This window comes from Mytilus edulis, chromosome 1 (assembly GCF_963676685.1).
Source record: "Mytilus edulis chromosome 1, xbMytEdul2.2, whole genome shotgun sequence".
In the NCBI taxonomy this organism is placed as follows: domain Eukaryota; kingdom Metazoa; phylum Mollusca; class Bivalvia; order Mytilida; family Mytilidae; genus Mytilus; species Mytilus edulis.
In genome coordinates, this window is record NC_092344.1 from 37,481,977 (window position 1) to 37,497,314 (window position 15,338).

A 15,338-nucleotide genomic window follows, 5' to 3' on the forward strand; every position below is an offset into this window, starting at 1 on the left:
TTTATTGGGTGACCACGATACCGATTGGTCTTCTGTTTATCTGCAACTCTATAGGCCTCAAGCTGTAGTGCCAAAATTTCAGCTTCAGCAATGTCCTTGCTCTGAGCCTCTCTTATTCTTAGCCTCATATCTGACTCCGGCAAAGCATCTATAAAGTGATCCTTTGCCAAAGTAAAGATAAGCGCTGGTGGCGCATTTGGATACGCTTGACGAGTGAGCTTTTTAATGGATTGCGCCAGTTCAGATATAGACTCTTCCTTACGTTTGACTCGTGTCTGTAAATTAGCTTTGAAAATCTCAGCTCGGTTCATTGATCCAAACCTTAAATTGAGGATCTGAACCAAGCTTTGATAATCTTTCCTTTCCATGGGGGAAAGTTCAGACAACAAGGTTCTGGCATCACCTTTGAGGCTACCAGCTAAATACAGGGATTTAGTGACATAATTCCATGCGTTCAACTCTGCTAATATCTCAAATTGAGACAGATAATCGTCAAGATCTTCGGTACCGTCATAATATTGCGGTTTCATTTTAATGGACCCATTGATATTTGATTTGGACGTTTGGTTCTGATGTGGAGTACGTACCCCGGAATTTGATCTACCAGCTACCAAACTAGGAGCCAGTGTGGATGGACCAGACCATCTGTTAGCAGTTGCTAAATTGTCATTGTTATTATTGTTAAATAAAACATTTTGGGTGGAAAACATATTGTTAGAGCTAGTTGCCTGCTCTAAATATTGAGATGTACGTTCACCTTGCATGTGTGGGTTAAATGTACTGCCATTGCAATCAGTTATTCGTTGGTCAAAATCAACCAACGAATTCCTGGTAACATGAGTTTGATCACCTGACCCCAAACTTTGAACATGAGGCGGGGTGACCTGAGCACGTAAAGCTGCAATGTCTCGGTCAACTTTATCCATGGCCTTGTTGGTCATATGCTGCATTTCTTCTTTGGTATTCTTAAACATTTGGTCTATTTGATGAAGAAAGTCATCAAATTTGTTTTGCATAAGTCTCTCTACATTACTATAGTTTGGTGTAGAAGCACTTGCAGAAGGAGTGCAAGTAACTTCATCAACAACATGCATGTCCATTAAATTAGATGGACAGCTCATATCTTGATCAAATTCAATCAAAGAGTCTGAGATTCTGTTATTAAAAATAATTTCTGAATCATCCATTGTAAATATTATTCACAAAAATCTATCAATTTCAATAGTAACCAGTTGGTAAAAATTTAATCACCACAATCAAAACAGTGGGTTAAAAATTTAAATACATTAAATGGGAGATAACTCAGTTAGTTATACATCCCACCGAGGATGCCAAATATGTTGCGTCGCCACCACAGGCGTGTATCTCCAGTCAGCGCATTGACCACTTATAGGACGACGACATATCAAGGTGTATATATATAAATATATACTTCTAAAAGGGGTTCGATCTGTTGCTATAACTCTAACTGTTAAGGCTTTACAGAGACATAAAACTAATAAAAGTTCACACCCTGTTTATTCTGGTAGTAAGGCACAACATGAATTTATGCAGTTTTACAATAGTAAATATTTATACTATAAACTAGTATGACATTATATAAACAGAAGAGGTCCCAAGAGGATACATAAAACTTAAAAAGGTATGAGATTTATCAATCTCATAGTTAACTTGCTGTATTTCCGGTGAGGTGCATAAACACCTGAGGTGCAATTGCACCTAAGGTTAAGGTTACAGTATATAAATGAGGTGCGGTTGCACCAAGGTTCAATTAATTAAGGTATATAAATGAGGTGCGGTTGCACCAAGGTTCAGTTACACCCAAAGTTCCTGTGCACCCGAGGTTCAAGTGACAGTTTAAAAACGAGGTGCTGTTGCACCAAGGTTTACAATTTAATAATAAATGGTCATCTCTTATCCAGGTGCATTGCCTTAGCAATGTATATAATTTTTGCCGTATACGGTGCAGAGACACCGAAAATAGATGTGGTGCGCCAAATCCAAACTTGGAAGCACCGCTAAATTTGAGTACCGCTATAAACGGTTTAAATGCAGTAAACGAATCAGTTGATTGGTAAAATCATCTAAATATAAAATGTAATTTATATTCATAGCTTTTCTCTAACGGACCAATAATTCACGGAAGCTTTTAAATAAATATTGATGCACCCGGTGCAACTTAGCTCGACTCCCGGTGCCAATAAAATAAAAGAATGGTTTCTTTTAATAGAAACACTCAAATAAAGATACCTAAAAAGGCATAATTATATTAAACTATTACGCAAACGTACCATCGCTACATCTGAAGAAATATTCTGCTGCGACATTATAAGAAATACTTTAAAAGTTAAACTTTATGCGACTAAAAATGAACGTGTCTCAAGAAAGTGAACTGAGAAGAATGACGTCACGAGTACGCTGACGTCGCTTTATATATAGAATAATATTAACTAATCAAATAATTCGGTTTGCAATCTCCGGGCAAACGTGCTAATTTGCGCAAAGATGGTGGTTCTAAGTATCCTCCGGGCACTTATGCACAATATTACAAATAATTCAGACTTCACAAAGGATTCACACCTAACTAGATGGATAAATAAATGTATTACAAAGTTAGTAATGCAGGATAAAAGTCGTGACATAATATAAAGTAAGTGAAATTCCCAGTGGAAGTGGTTCGTGTCCCGACAAAAATGGACATTCTGAACCGCAAGTTAAAAGTGAAAGTAGACTAAAAACTACAATATGAGAGCTAATAATCACATGAATAAGTAATTAAACAATATAGAAGTACACAATTCTATGATTTCTACAACATCAAGTCATAATTATTGCATAACAAGCGTAAACTACTAATTTTGGAGTCCCTTCAACATGCATAAACGACATGTAAACAATCAATTTCCGGTGACATTCCAGAAATGTACTTTAACACCAGATGTAAACAAACGGATACTTACAATGAAACCAGATGGGATTTAACAGGGGTGTGAATAACGAAATATCTTAACAACAATAAATAATAACAATATAACATTTGAGACCATTTTAACTTATTTATGGATCATAAAAGGACATAATAAGGAACCAATTTCTGGCCGGCACAACAATTATAAGGCCTGTCTGTGAGAATTCCTGGCGGAGTTTGACTTTAAACGATCCACAACACCGTATCTACCAAGACATTTGTAATAACTTCAGATTGAAAAATATAAAAAAAAACTCTTGATCTCGTCGAATTTTATATGTCTAAAACCGATAATTCTATTTACATTCACCTTGAATTGCATTTCACAATTTGCATATTTTGAATTTCGTTTAAAGTATGAAAAAGCCTTGCACGATGGAGGTTGCACATTCAGATGTAGGTTTACGCAATATTAGATAAAAAATAAAATAATGACAAAATCGTAAAATTTAATCTGATTACGGTATTAAAGTTACTGTTTAAAAAACATGTATACTAATTATGTTTACTTAAGATCTTGCTCCAATCTGATAGACAAGTTGTTGAAGTTCAATTAAGTTTCTGTTTTTTGGATTAACAAAAGCAATCAAATACTGGATAATTGGTCTGTCATATTATTTACCACTAGGATAGTTTTTAAATAGAACTAATTTATTTGATGATTTCAAAACACATTTATATCAAATCTATTAGAATTGAAAAAAAGTCAGCCAGTTAGCGTTTTTGGTATTCCATATTCAGTCCTTCCGATGGTTAATCGGTTAACAAGTTAGACGTTGTTAATATAATGTAATTTTATGCGACTGTCATACAAGTGAGCGTTTCGGCTAGCAATAAAACCAGGTTTATTACACCATTTAATATTCCTGTACAAAGTCAAAAATTTACAGTTGGGTTTCATTTGTTTGATGTATTTGAAGTTTTGATTTTTCAATTTGATTTAAAACCTTCGTTTTGATTTTTCAATTTGATTTAAAACCTTCGTTTTGATTTTTCAATTTGATTTAAAACCTTCGTTTTGATTTTTCTTGGCTTTCAGTATTTTTGTGATTTTTACATTTCAACTGCAATTATTAGTATAAAACGTTTTTATCGAATTTTGTGTGTGTATATGCAGATGTGTTGTCGGTTTCAATAATGATTTACTCATATACTCTCATAAAATAGGGGCGAAAGATACCAGGGGGGACAACTCATAGATCGAAAATAAACAGACGCCATTGATAAAAAAGAAAAAGGCCAACAGGGAAATAATATTATACAAGACACAACATAGAAAACTAAAGACTAAGCAACACAAACCCCACAATCTTAAGTGCTCCGGAATGGTAAGCAGATCCTGTACCACTGTGTCCCCGTCGTGTTGCTCATGTTATTACAAACCCTGTAACACTGTTTTGTTTTGTTTTTTGTTTTAATTTGATTTTCCGTGTTTTATAGCATCAGCTTCGGAAACCAAGACGGAATCAGTCACACAACCAAAACTTCCTGATTCAAAGGTATTAACCACAGTTTCACTAGCACCGGGTACTTTTGTATCAACACCTATAGCATCACCAGCTAATACACCATACAAAACAATTAAACAAGGAATTAGTGTTACCACTTCATCCCTTCCAGAGGACATTACTAACGAATTAGGAACATCAGAAACCATACCGGAGAAAACTACAAAAGCAAATCCTTTCCCATCAGATAAAAGCTATACAGATCATTATTCCGGGCCAACTTCAACAGAAAATTCTGGAAACTTTGTCCAAAGTACTTCGGAACCTGAAAAAATTACAAAATTAAATTACTTTGAAACAACGTCAGAAAAATTAACACCAGATGAGATCTCAACTGTGAGAGTCGTACAGGAAGACGACGGATTAACACTAACACCAAACAGTAGTAATACTGATATGCCAGAATCACAATCAGTTTTAGAAACAACCACCTTACCAAGTGATATGGAAGAAACTACAATTGACGGCAGTGATTTGTTAGAAGATTCTACGGCGATATCTGAAAAAACTACAGAATCAAATCCATACGATGTAATTTTAACTACCCCGAGAGCTAGCACACAGGGTGGACAGGTTCTTCTTGAAACCTCATCCAGCACTAAAACTAGAGGTGGATCATATATAACCACACCAATTTCTTATGAAAGATCGACAGAAAAAGGGAACAATTTGGAAATTGATCCAACTTCAACAGAAACTAATGTTCCAGCTTCTACAAATGCGATGGATACAGATTTACTCATTACTACTCCAAACGCTTTAGATTCCGAGAAAGATACTGTTTTTGAAACAGAACCTGACACTACGACGACTTCAAACATAAACGAAAGTCAATATTTTACTGGTGACTCGACGAGTCAATCAACCAATGTTCCGAAACAACCATCTCTAATATCAGACGAAACACTTACAGATGCTACCACTACAAATGATATAAGTCCAGTTGATAAAGAATCAACACGTGGACACACAACGGAAACCCAAAAAGGTAAATCATGGAACTATACAGCAAACTCATGATAATATTTGCATCTTCTAATTTCTAATTTAAAAATAAAATTCAATGACGATTTTTCTATATATTCCTATGACAAAAACGAGACTAAATAAATATAAGAAGATGTCCGGACTACACCAAATAACATAGCCGTTAACATCTATATGATACCCTTTGGCCTGAATAAATTAGCTATGATACATAGGAACCTATCAAAGTCCCCTTAATGACATATGTAAAACAATTCACAGAGAAAATATCCATGTGTATGAACAAAACACCAAACAGAAAGTTTATATGAAAGGTAGCATCATACGACATCGACTGAATTATAGACTTATGACTTTGGACAGGCCCATACAGAATGTGGCGGTGTATAACCCTCTTCATAAATTGCGGAACACACAACATAAGAAAATATGATGCACATAGGTTAAATAGGACATAACTCATCCCAACGATAACATAAAATAAAGACTATAAATAAAAGACTATAAAAACCCATCATATTCATGTTATTATTTGCATTGCAATTCTTCTCATGTATTTTTACTAATAAAACAATTTTCAAAAAAATCAACGTGACTGAAATGATATGTCGCAAAGTATGAGTTATTTTCCTTCTATTTGTTTCGTTGTTGCGCAACAGATGAATATAAAATTAAAACAGTATAAATGGATATAAAACCGAAATTCTAAATTTGTAGGAGACACGACGAGTGAATCAAATATTGTTCCAACACAAGCATCTTTAATAACAACAGAAATGCAAGCTTTAAAGACAACAGAAATGCTAGCAGAGGATTCTACTGTAAACGATATTATTCCCGTTGATACAGAATCTTCACGTGGAAACACAACAGAAAACACTGGAGATACCACAACGTATACCCTTCCAATAACAGAGGAGATACAAGTAGAAACTACTACTATGAATGACAAAACTACACCACTACACGAGTCGTCTACGCCGCAGTCGATTACAATACCCAAAGAATCAGAAGATTCAGGTAATAAATAATTATTGCTGATTGTCACTGTCACATCTAACTCACCTGATCCTCGAAATAGCGAGAATTGTTCTCATCACTTTATTCCCATCGTCGGGTAAATATAAAATAATCTATAAAACCAATAGGTCAAATGTAACCTAACTTGACCATAATCCTGCCTTAGTGTATTACAAAAATTCTTCGAAAAAACATCTTAACAACTATTAACCAACGTGGTTGCAAAGGCTATAATAAGAATATAATGATAAAATGCAAATATTGTTTATCATCTTAAAATCAGTTATGGATAAAAAAAAAATGGGTTAGAATGTTCAAATAGTTATCAAAGATACCAGGATTATAATTTAGTACGCCAGACTGGCGTTTCGTCTGCATAAGACTCATCAGTAACGCTCATATCAAAATATTTATAAAACCAAACAAGTACAAATGCTTCTACATGGCAATATTGACCCAAAATTGTGTTGTTCAGTCTTTTTTTACATATGATCATGTGGAATTGTTTTGCATTTTCCTCATCTTTTGTTATTTGTCATATCATTTATATGCTTTTCTCTCGATTTAATGAGTGTTGAATGTCCTCTTTTCATTTAGTAGTAATTCGTCTATTATTTTGAAAACTATAATAGATAACGAGAGACTGTTAACAGCCCCAAAAAAGATCGAAATAATTCGTTTTTATCTCACCATAAAGTACAACCATTAAAATTACATTACATTAGCAAATCTTGTCAGATTTATGATAACAAAGAGACGCTATAACGATAAGACGTTGTGGTATCATTTGATTAGAGACTTTCCGATTTGAATTTTCCGCAGAGTTCAGAATTTTTGTGAATTTACTTTTTTGTTCCATCAGAGAAAAAAATAAAGAAAAATTATCAACTGAAAGTCGCCGTTTGACATTCAACAATAAGCTAGATGCATGCCACAAAACAAAAAACGAAAACGATTCAAACGAGATAAATTAACGGCCTGATATATGTATAAAACAATTAACGAAAAACAAATATTATATCATCAACACATGACATCAACTGAATAACAGACACCTGATTTGGGACAGACACACATAGAATGTAACGTCCAACCCGCCCCTAAAGATGGGACAGCGGTTAAACAATACAACATACATAGAGTAAAAAATACAAAATATCAGTTAAAAATGCCTGAACTCAATGTTAACTTACAATAAAGACTTCAGATAAAGGATAATAAAAAATGCGTCATATTCATGTATTTTTTATCAACTGCTCGGCTCTTTTTTCAAAATACAGTTATAGGTTTTGGCACAGATTCTGGTTATATTTTGGTTTGCGAATAAATATTCACTTTGTCGACATTCGATGAAAATCTCTAAAAGTTCGTCTGATCTAAGCTACAGGACGTATACAAAGTCAATATATAAAGGCAACAGTAGTATACTGCTGTTCAAAACTCATAAAATCCATGGACAAAAAACAAAATCGGGATAACAAACTAAAACCGAGGGAAACGCATTAAATATAAGAGGAGAACAACGACATAACACTAAAATGTAACACATATAGACAAAATCCCACGAGAATAACAAATATAACATATATATAAGCGAAGTCGTCAGTTGTTCTTGAATCACAATTTTCCACTCTTTTTTTCATTTTTGCAAAAAAACTGTAGTAGATATAGAGAAAACATTAAACATCATGCTTAATCAACTTAACAAATATATACTAGAAATCAAGTCGATGTGTCCGAAATCATCTGTCGACTTATACATGAGTTATTTCCATTAATAAGTGAATTTTTGGTTCAAACTACAGCAGATAAATAAAAAATGTAATCAGTCAAAAATGCAAAAATTTAAAGAAGAAACTCTAAATGTTATAGATGAAACGACGAGTCAATTCAATACTGTCCCACCACAAGCATCTACAATAGCAGACAAAATACAAGCAGAGGCTACAACTGCTAATAGTATAAGTCCCGCTGATAAGGAATCTTCACTTAGAAGTACACCAGAAACCCCTAAAGGTACAACAGCTTATTTCAATCCAATAACAGAGGAGCAGCAAGTTGAAACTTCTACAATAAATGACCAAACTACACATCTACCTATGTCGTCAACGGAACAATTGATAACAACACCAAAAGAATCAGAAGATTCGGGTATGTATCAAAATACAAATTGGCATTATTATGCCTAGCTCACCTAGGCCATGCAACATTGAACATCATTCAAATCACTTTACGTTCGTTGTTCTTTGAATAATAATAAGTTTTGAAACTCATTGGCTAAAAGTTACATAACTTGGATATAATCCTTTGTGAATTTAGTTTTACCATAAAATATTTGATTATATTGATTACATACCAACGTGGTCACGAAGATTTATATATGAATTTAGGGGTAAAATGGAAATACTGTTTATTATCTTAAATCCGGTATTTGGGTGGTATATTCATAATGGTTAAATCTTCCGACAGTCCATTTTGACCAGATGTTTCCAATGACTGCCTTTTTAGAAATTTCCAATTAAAAGACGTTTAAACATTCCAAATAGGATTCATCAACGAGTTGTTCTTACCATGACCAACATGACGTATATCACGAGAACCAGATGAGCAGATAATACTTCACGAGCAGCTGACTTCACAATCAGTATTTTTAAACCCTTACAAAACTCTTTGAAACTTCCCTGGCCACTGTAATTTTGAAGTTTACAGCATCAGGATATAATTTTAATACATTCTATAACTGCCTGATGGTATGCTTTTCAAATTTAATGGCGAGCTTTGTCACAGAAAATACCAATATATACCATTTGATAACAGTCTATAGAATTAACAGATTTTGTTCATATGATATGAAAGAAAGAATGAAAAGGTGAAATCGTTTGTAAACTCTGCATAGGAACTATTGCTCTTTTAATAAATTAAGAGAATAATAAAACAACAAAATTAGATAGAGAGACAACATCTAGAATTTATAATAATGCCCACTTATTTTTCCTTTAATTTTTGTATAAACTTTAGAAGATAAAGAAAAAAATCGTAAGGGTTCCGCGGAACCCAGTGTCTCGCCTACTTTTTGCTGTTAATCGCAGGCTCAACATAAATTAGGAAAAAATCAATAAAAATATTCCTTTTGGTACTATATTTCGATTGTAAGAAGTTTCTGTCTAAGTTTGGTAAAAATCCAGTATACTTTATGTATCTAATGAATGTTTGACAAACCTAAACTGCAGACTGTATGTAATGTTAACTAGCAGAAAAAGTAAGTCCATTTATAAGTAAAATAAAGATACACAGGTACAAAATTTTAACAAAATTTCCTTCTAGAAACTAGCTTTTGATCATAAACAAGCTTCTGTCCAATTTTGGTACAAATTTAGAATAGTGTACATGTAAGAAAGTTATTAAAATTTAATAAATTTAATAAATTGAATGTGTTGTTTCCTGGCAGAAAATCAAAGTCCATATAAAAGTTAAATACATAAAAAATGGATTTATATTTTACGAAATTTACTTCTGGGTACCATCTTATGAACATAATCAAGCTTCTGTCCAAGTTTGGTACTAATCCAGGATAGTTTAAGAAAGATATTAAAATTTTAAACACTTTAACCACAGAGTGAATGTAATGTTTCCCGACAGAAAAACTAAGTCCATTATAAGTAAAATACAGAAAAAAATGGAATATTATTTTGACAAAAATCACTTCTGGATACTCTCTTATGATCATAAACAAGCTTCTGTCCAAGTTTGGTTGAAAAAAACTTTAACCACAGAGTGAATATTTGTGGACACCGACGACGACGACGACAACAACGCCGACGGATTGTAGGATCTCTATGTCTCGCCTTTTCAACTAAACAAAAAATGTTATCAACAAAAAAATTTAAACCTAAAAACAGATTATATTTTCAGCAGAAACTAGTGGATCAAATACTGTTCCGACACAAACATTTGTTATAACTGATGAAATTCTTGCAGAGGTAACCACCGCAAAGGATAATGGTCCCATAAATAAAGAATCCTCTGCTGAAACCACAACAGAAAACCCTAAAGGTACAACATCTAATTCCCATCCAACAACAGAGGTGCAGCAAGTAGAAATTACTACAACTAAAGACCAAACTACACAACCAAATTTCTTGTCTTCGCCACAAATGAGTACAATATCTAAAAAATTAACATCTACTGGTATGAATCAAAACACTTTTTCATTGTCATTTAAAAAAATTTGATCTATTGTTATCGCTTGCCCTCATTTCACGTTAACTTTGACATATAATTGTTCGATGGCCCCGCCTATTTACGAAGATGGCCGCCAAGTCTAAATGGAGAAAATAAAGGTCAAGCTTTGCATTTAATCTATTGATAAAAGCATGGGGATGTTAGGAATGTAAAGATTAAATAGAGAATGGAAAATGCAAATGTGTTAAAGATACAACTACCCGATCAAAGAGTAAAAAAAGCCGAAATCGGTCATTTACACAGCGAGAAAATTCCGCACCCGGAAGCGGGCTACAGCTGGCTTCTTAAAAAATGTATTGGTTCAATGAAAATTAACGTAATACTAAATTCCTTGACATATAAATAAACTAAAATAAAAAACACACAAGACAAACAAAAGTCAAACAACCTACTTTCAATTGTACCAAAATAGTCAGATACTGGCTTATTGGAGTCATTTAGATTAATTAATTTACTTGAAGGTTGGAGAAAAAATAAAACCAACTAATTGATTAGTAACTGATCTGATGATCTACTATCATCAGTTGACTCCACGTATGAGTTATCTCCTTCAATAATGATTGCTATAAATTAAGAAGATGTGTTATGAGCGCTAATGAGACAACTATCAACCAGACACCACAAAAAGTATGTGTTATCAACTTAAGGTCACCAACAATGTTAGTTTATAAAGTTTAAGTATCGAAATCGATTCCAATCTCTATCTGTAGAAGATATATTTTCTCTGCAATTATATATAATTCTTATTTATTGGCCAACTAGTTTACTGTACATCTCTTTCCAATCGATGTAAAAAATGGCCGAAAATACCAAGGATACATTCAAAATTCATAATTAAATTGATAACGCCATTACTAAATAAAAAAACAAGAACAAAAAAGACAAACAAGTTCAGACACTACATAGAAAACTAGCAATATATGAAGGTGTGTTGATAATCTATTTGAAGTGAACTATTTGAATGAATGCTTGATTTCTTTAATAGTTTATGTCTTTTGAAATACTAAGGCTTTTCTACCTCGGGAAGTGATTACCTTAGCTGTATTTGCCAAAACTTTTAGGAATATTTGGTCATCAAAGCTCTTCAAGAAGGACGAAATATACCAGTAAAACTCATAAATTTTAAAACAAACTGACAACGCAATGGCTAAAAAAAAGACAAACAGACAAATAATAGTACTTAAACTTTGCACTTTTTTTAGCCTCTTAAACTTTTTTGGATTCGAGCGTCATTTGTAGACGAAACGTGCATCTGATGCAAATACAAATATTTAATCTTGGTATATGTGATGAGTTTATTTATATGCTTTTTTTATATTTTTAAATTTTTTTCTCTTAATTATCCACTGTCACTCCTTCATTGTACATATGTCATTGTAGTTTGTCTGTAATTTGTTGCCATAACCATTCATTGTTAATGTATAAAAAGAAGATGTGGTAATTGCCAATGAGACAACTGTTCAAAAGAGACCAAAATGACACAGACATTAACAACTATAGGTCACCGTACGGCCTTCAACAATGAGCAAAGCCCATACCGCATAGTCAGCTATATAATAGGCACTGAAATGACAATGTAAAACAATTCAAACGAAAAAACTAACAGCCTTATTTATATAAAAATAAATGTGTAAGTGCTAGTAAAGTTATCTTATATTGTCTTATTTATTAACAAAATTACTCTAGCATGAAATAAGTAATGCTTATAGGTTTTTATCTTCGATTTGGATAGCATTCCATAACGTTTGTGATTCATTAAGGTTACTTTGAAACTTTGTTACATTTTAGATGGCGCTACAGAAATGATTGACTCGACACAACCAACAACGACAGCTTGGGAACAAACCGAAGATCAGTATACAACAGTGGAAATGAAAGACAAAACTACAAATGTTGGAAGTAAATCTGCAAACAAAACTGCTCCAGGGCCGACGAATATATTGCCAACAAAGGCCAAGATTGAAGGAGTAACTAAGGCTTACTCAGGTACTTATAATACTATATATATAGTTTTCATTTATAAGTTATATTTTCCGTGTATGATTGAATTGAGTGACCCACTTGATTTCAGTTGGTATAGTTGTTTTCAGTGAGAATGTATTTGATATTATTGACGGCAAATCAACATGTCTTGTATGAATGTATCACTTTGGCAAGTCGATAACTGTTATTGGACATTACATGATGTTAATCAAGTGCTTTGAAAATGCATATTATGATATTGGATTTTCGTACGTCCGTAGCATTTTCTGGATTTCCAGCTTCATTAGCAACGCTAAAACTAAAACATAGGAAAGCCAAGGATTCATACAAACCTGAATACGTGAGAAGCTATATATGATCAAAAGATACGTTTAAAGAGTGGCCGAGTTTATCTAAGGGACAACTTTGCCTGAGGCAGTCAGAACCTTAACAATTTATTAATCCGTTCAATTGAGTTTCTATTATTGTTACCGTACTGATATATCAAGACAGAACTAGAAGAGTTGTGAATCCAAGATGCCGTGTATTCTAGTGACCTTCAAATTTAAAAAGATTTACAATTTGCTGTTGCTTCAAGGTTAGACTTCGTATGCAAGTGTACGTTTACTTACGGTATATATTTCAGTTCTGTTTCCGGGAATAAGATAATCGAATACGGCAGATCTTTGAATTCAAAACAAAGAACTGCGTAACCGTCTCTTTGGATAGACAATCAACTCTCATAGGATCCCAAAATCATTTATTTGCATTTTAATGCCATGCATTCGAAAACGGAATTTAATAACGATATTTTAACATATAATTGGACCAAATTTCGTGTTAATAGATATATGTTTTTAATCTATATTAATATTGAAATACACAACGTTAAGTGCACTCGAAGATGTTTTTGTTTGCAATACCGGTATAAGATAAATAATATATTTTTGTCTTACAGAGTTTAAATGCAAAACAAAATGGGGATACTATCCTGATCCAAACAACTGTGCAGGGTTTATTCAATGTGACTGGGGCAAGCCTAAACGACGGCCATGTGCCAAGGGAACCATATGGAATCAGACTTATAGGACGTGCGTTCACGGATCCTGTTAAAACCAGTGAGTGTTTCTTAAGCTTATGAAATACGTTTAGAACATACTGCTGTTCTGTAATTGTTATGCTAAATGTAATTGTTTAAGGTGGTACCCAACACCTTCTTATAAATTAATTTGACTCGTTTAATATTCATAAAATTTTAACAAAGTATTTACTCTGACCCTATGACAAAAACATAAAAATTTCAAAATATTTGAACCGATAAGGTGTATTCAAATAACCCTAATTGTGACTTAATAAACAAACATATCTTTCTTTCTCAACAAACCAAATTACATTGGTGACAAATGACAAGTACGTTCTGTCGAGTAAATTGCTTAATTACAATTAATACATCATTCAAAAAAATTAGTTATTCTAAAAATTTATCTGATTTAGTGTACCGTTGTTGTCAGGTCAATATCTAAAGATGATGTGTTACCGTTCATTTTTTATACGCTTGACTCTAGATATATTTTTTTTCAGACGGATATCTGACATCAAACATAACATTAATTAGCTGCATCTATTTCAACATATACATTTATTCAATTTATACTTTCAATTGGTTTCGGCATACATTTTGCATCAGTTGTATGCGTGAATTTGATAGATTATAATTCATAATTGATACTTTTCTCTTCTTCTTTTTTTAGGTGTAACCACTACAGAACTGACCTTTTACTAACGAACAATAATAAAATTCAGTGCAACTGAATTGTATCAATTCATTTGCTGACATGATTAACAATATAAATTCCTTTATTCTCCGTTGATAAATTTGAAAATTATATTAAATAAACTATTGATATTACTCTATGGCTTAATTTTTCAATTCATAGTTATGACGTGATCGTCAGTATACAAAGAATTCCGCTCGAAATTGTGCTTGAAATTATCCTCAACTTGAAGTGAAATTGGAGTTTTTTCTCCGTGTTAAAGCCTCACTGTAATTTTGAGATAGAGACCAGCAATAAAGTCGCTGTTCTTTTTCATTATGATTTTGTGTCATGGATGGATACCCCATATCATTACTTTTCTATATTAGGTTATAAATTCACTTAAGCAAATTTGATCTTAAATGGGGTTACTGTAAACCAACTTATTTTCGCGTATACTTTATTTCGCGTTTTACCCTTTCTTGACCACTTCGCGGCTTTTTAATTTCGCGATTATTTGATTTACTTGATGAAGTTTATTAAGGAAAGATCAAAGATTGACATATTCGCGACGATTTATATTCGCGTTATTTTTCTACTCGCGAAAATAAATCGCTCGCGAAAATAAGTTGGTTTACAGTAGTTATTCTGTTTTGCTCATACAGCTCTCTACGTGTTCAGACATCCTTGGCTTCTCAAAATTTTAGAGTTGAACGTTCCCGATTGATATCAAAATTCGAAGATGAAGTATGATTGCAAATGAGACAACTCTCCACAAGAGACCAAAATGACACAGAAATGAACAACTATACGTCAATGTATGGCCTTTAACAACGAGTAAAATCCATACCGCATAGTCATCTTTAAAAGGCACCAAATGTCAAATGTAAAATAATT

The 15,338-nt window shown here is 33.0% G+C and overlaps 1 protein-coding gene across 4 annotated transcripts in view; it reads left to right on the plus strand.

Moving 5' to 3' along the window:
* Positions 1 to 14,596, plus strand: part of LOC139482136 (mucin-6-like) — a 68,167-nt gene extending 53,571 nt beyond the window's left edge. The window contains exons 36-42 of one of the 4 annotated variants that reach the window (XM_071265825.1): positions 4,409 to 5,464; positions 6,181 to 6,483; positions 8,356 to 8,634; positions 10,396 to 10,671; positions 12,514 to 12,711; positions 13,646 to 13,805; positions 14,439 to 14,596. In XM_071265825.1, coding sequence (XP_071121926.1) covers positions 4,409 to 5,464; positions 6,181 to 6,483; positions 8,356 to 8,634; positions 10,396 to 10,671; positions 12,514 to 12,711; positions 13,646 to 13,800 — 2,267 coding nt within the window. In that variant the 3' untranslated portion in view covers positions 13,801 to 13,805; positions 14,439 to 14,596. The remainder of the gene's footprint in view (positions 1 to 4,408; positions 5,465 to 6,180; positions 6,484 to 8,355; positions 8,635 to 10,395; positions 10,672 to 12,513; positions 12,712 to 13,645; positions 13,806 to 14,438) is intronic. The other 3 variants (XM_071265840.1, XM_071265832.1, XM_071265848.1) reach the window with 3 other exon arrangements.
* The last annotated feature ends 742 nt before the right edge of the window (positions 14,597 to 15,338 follow it).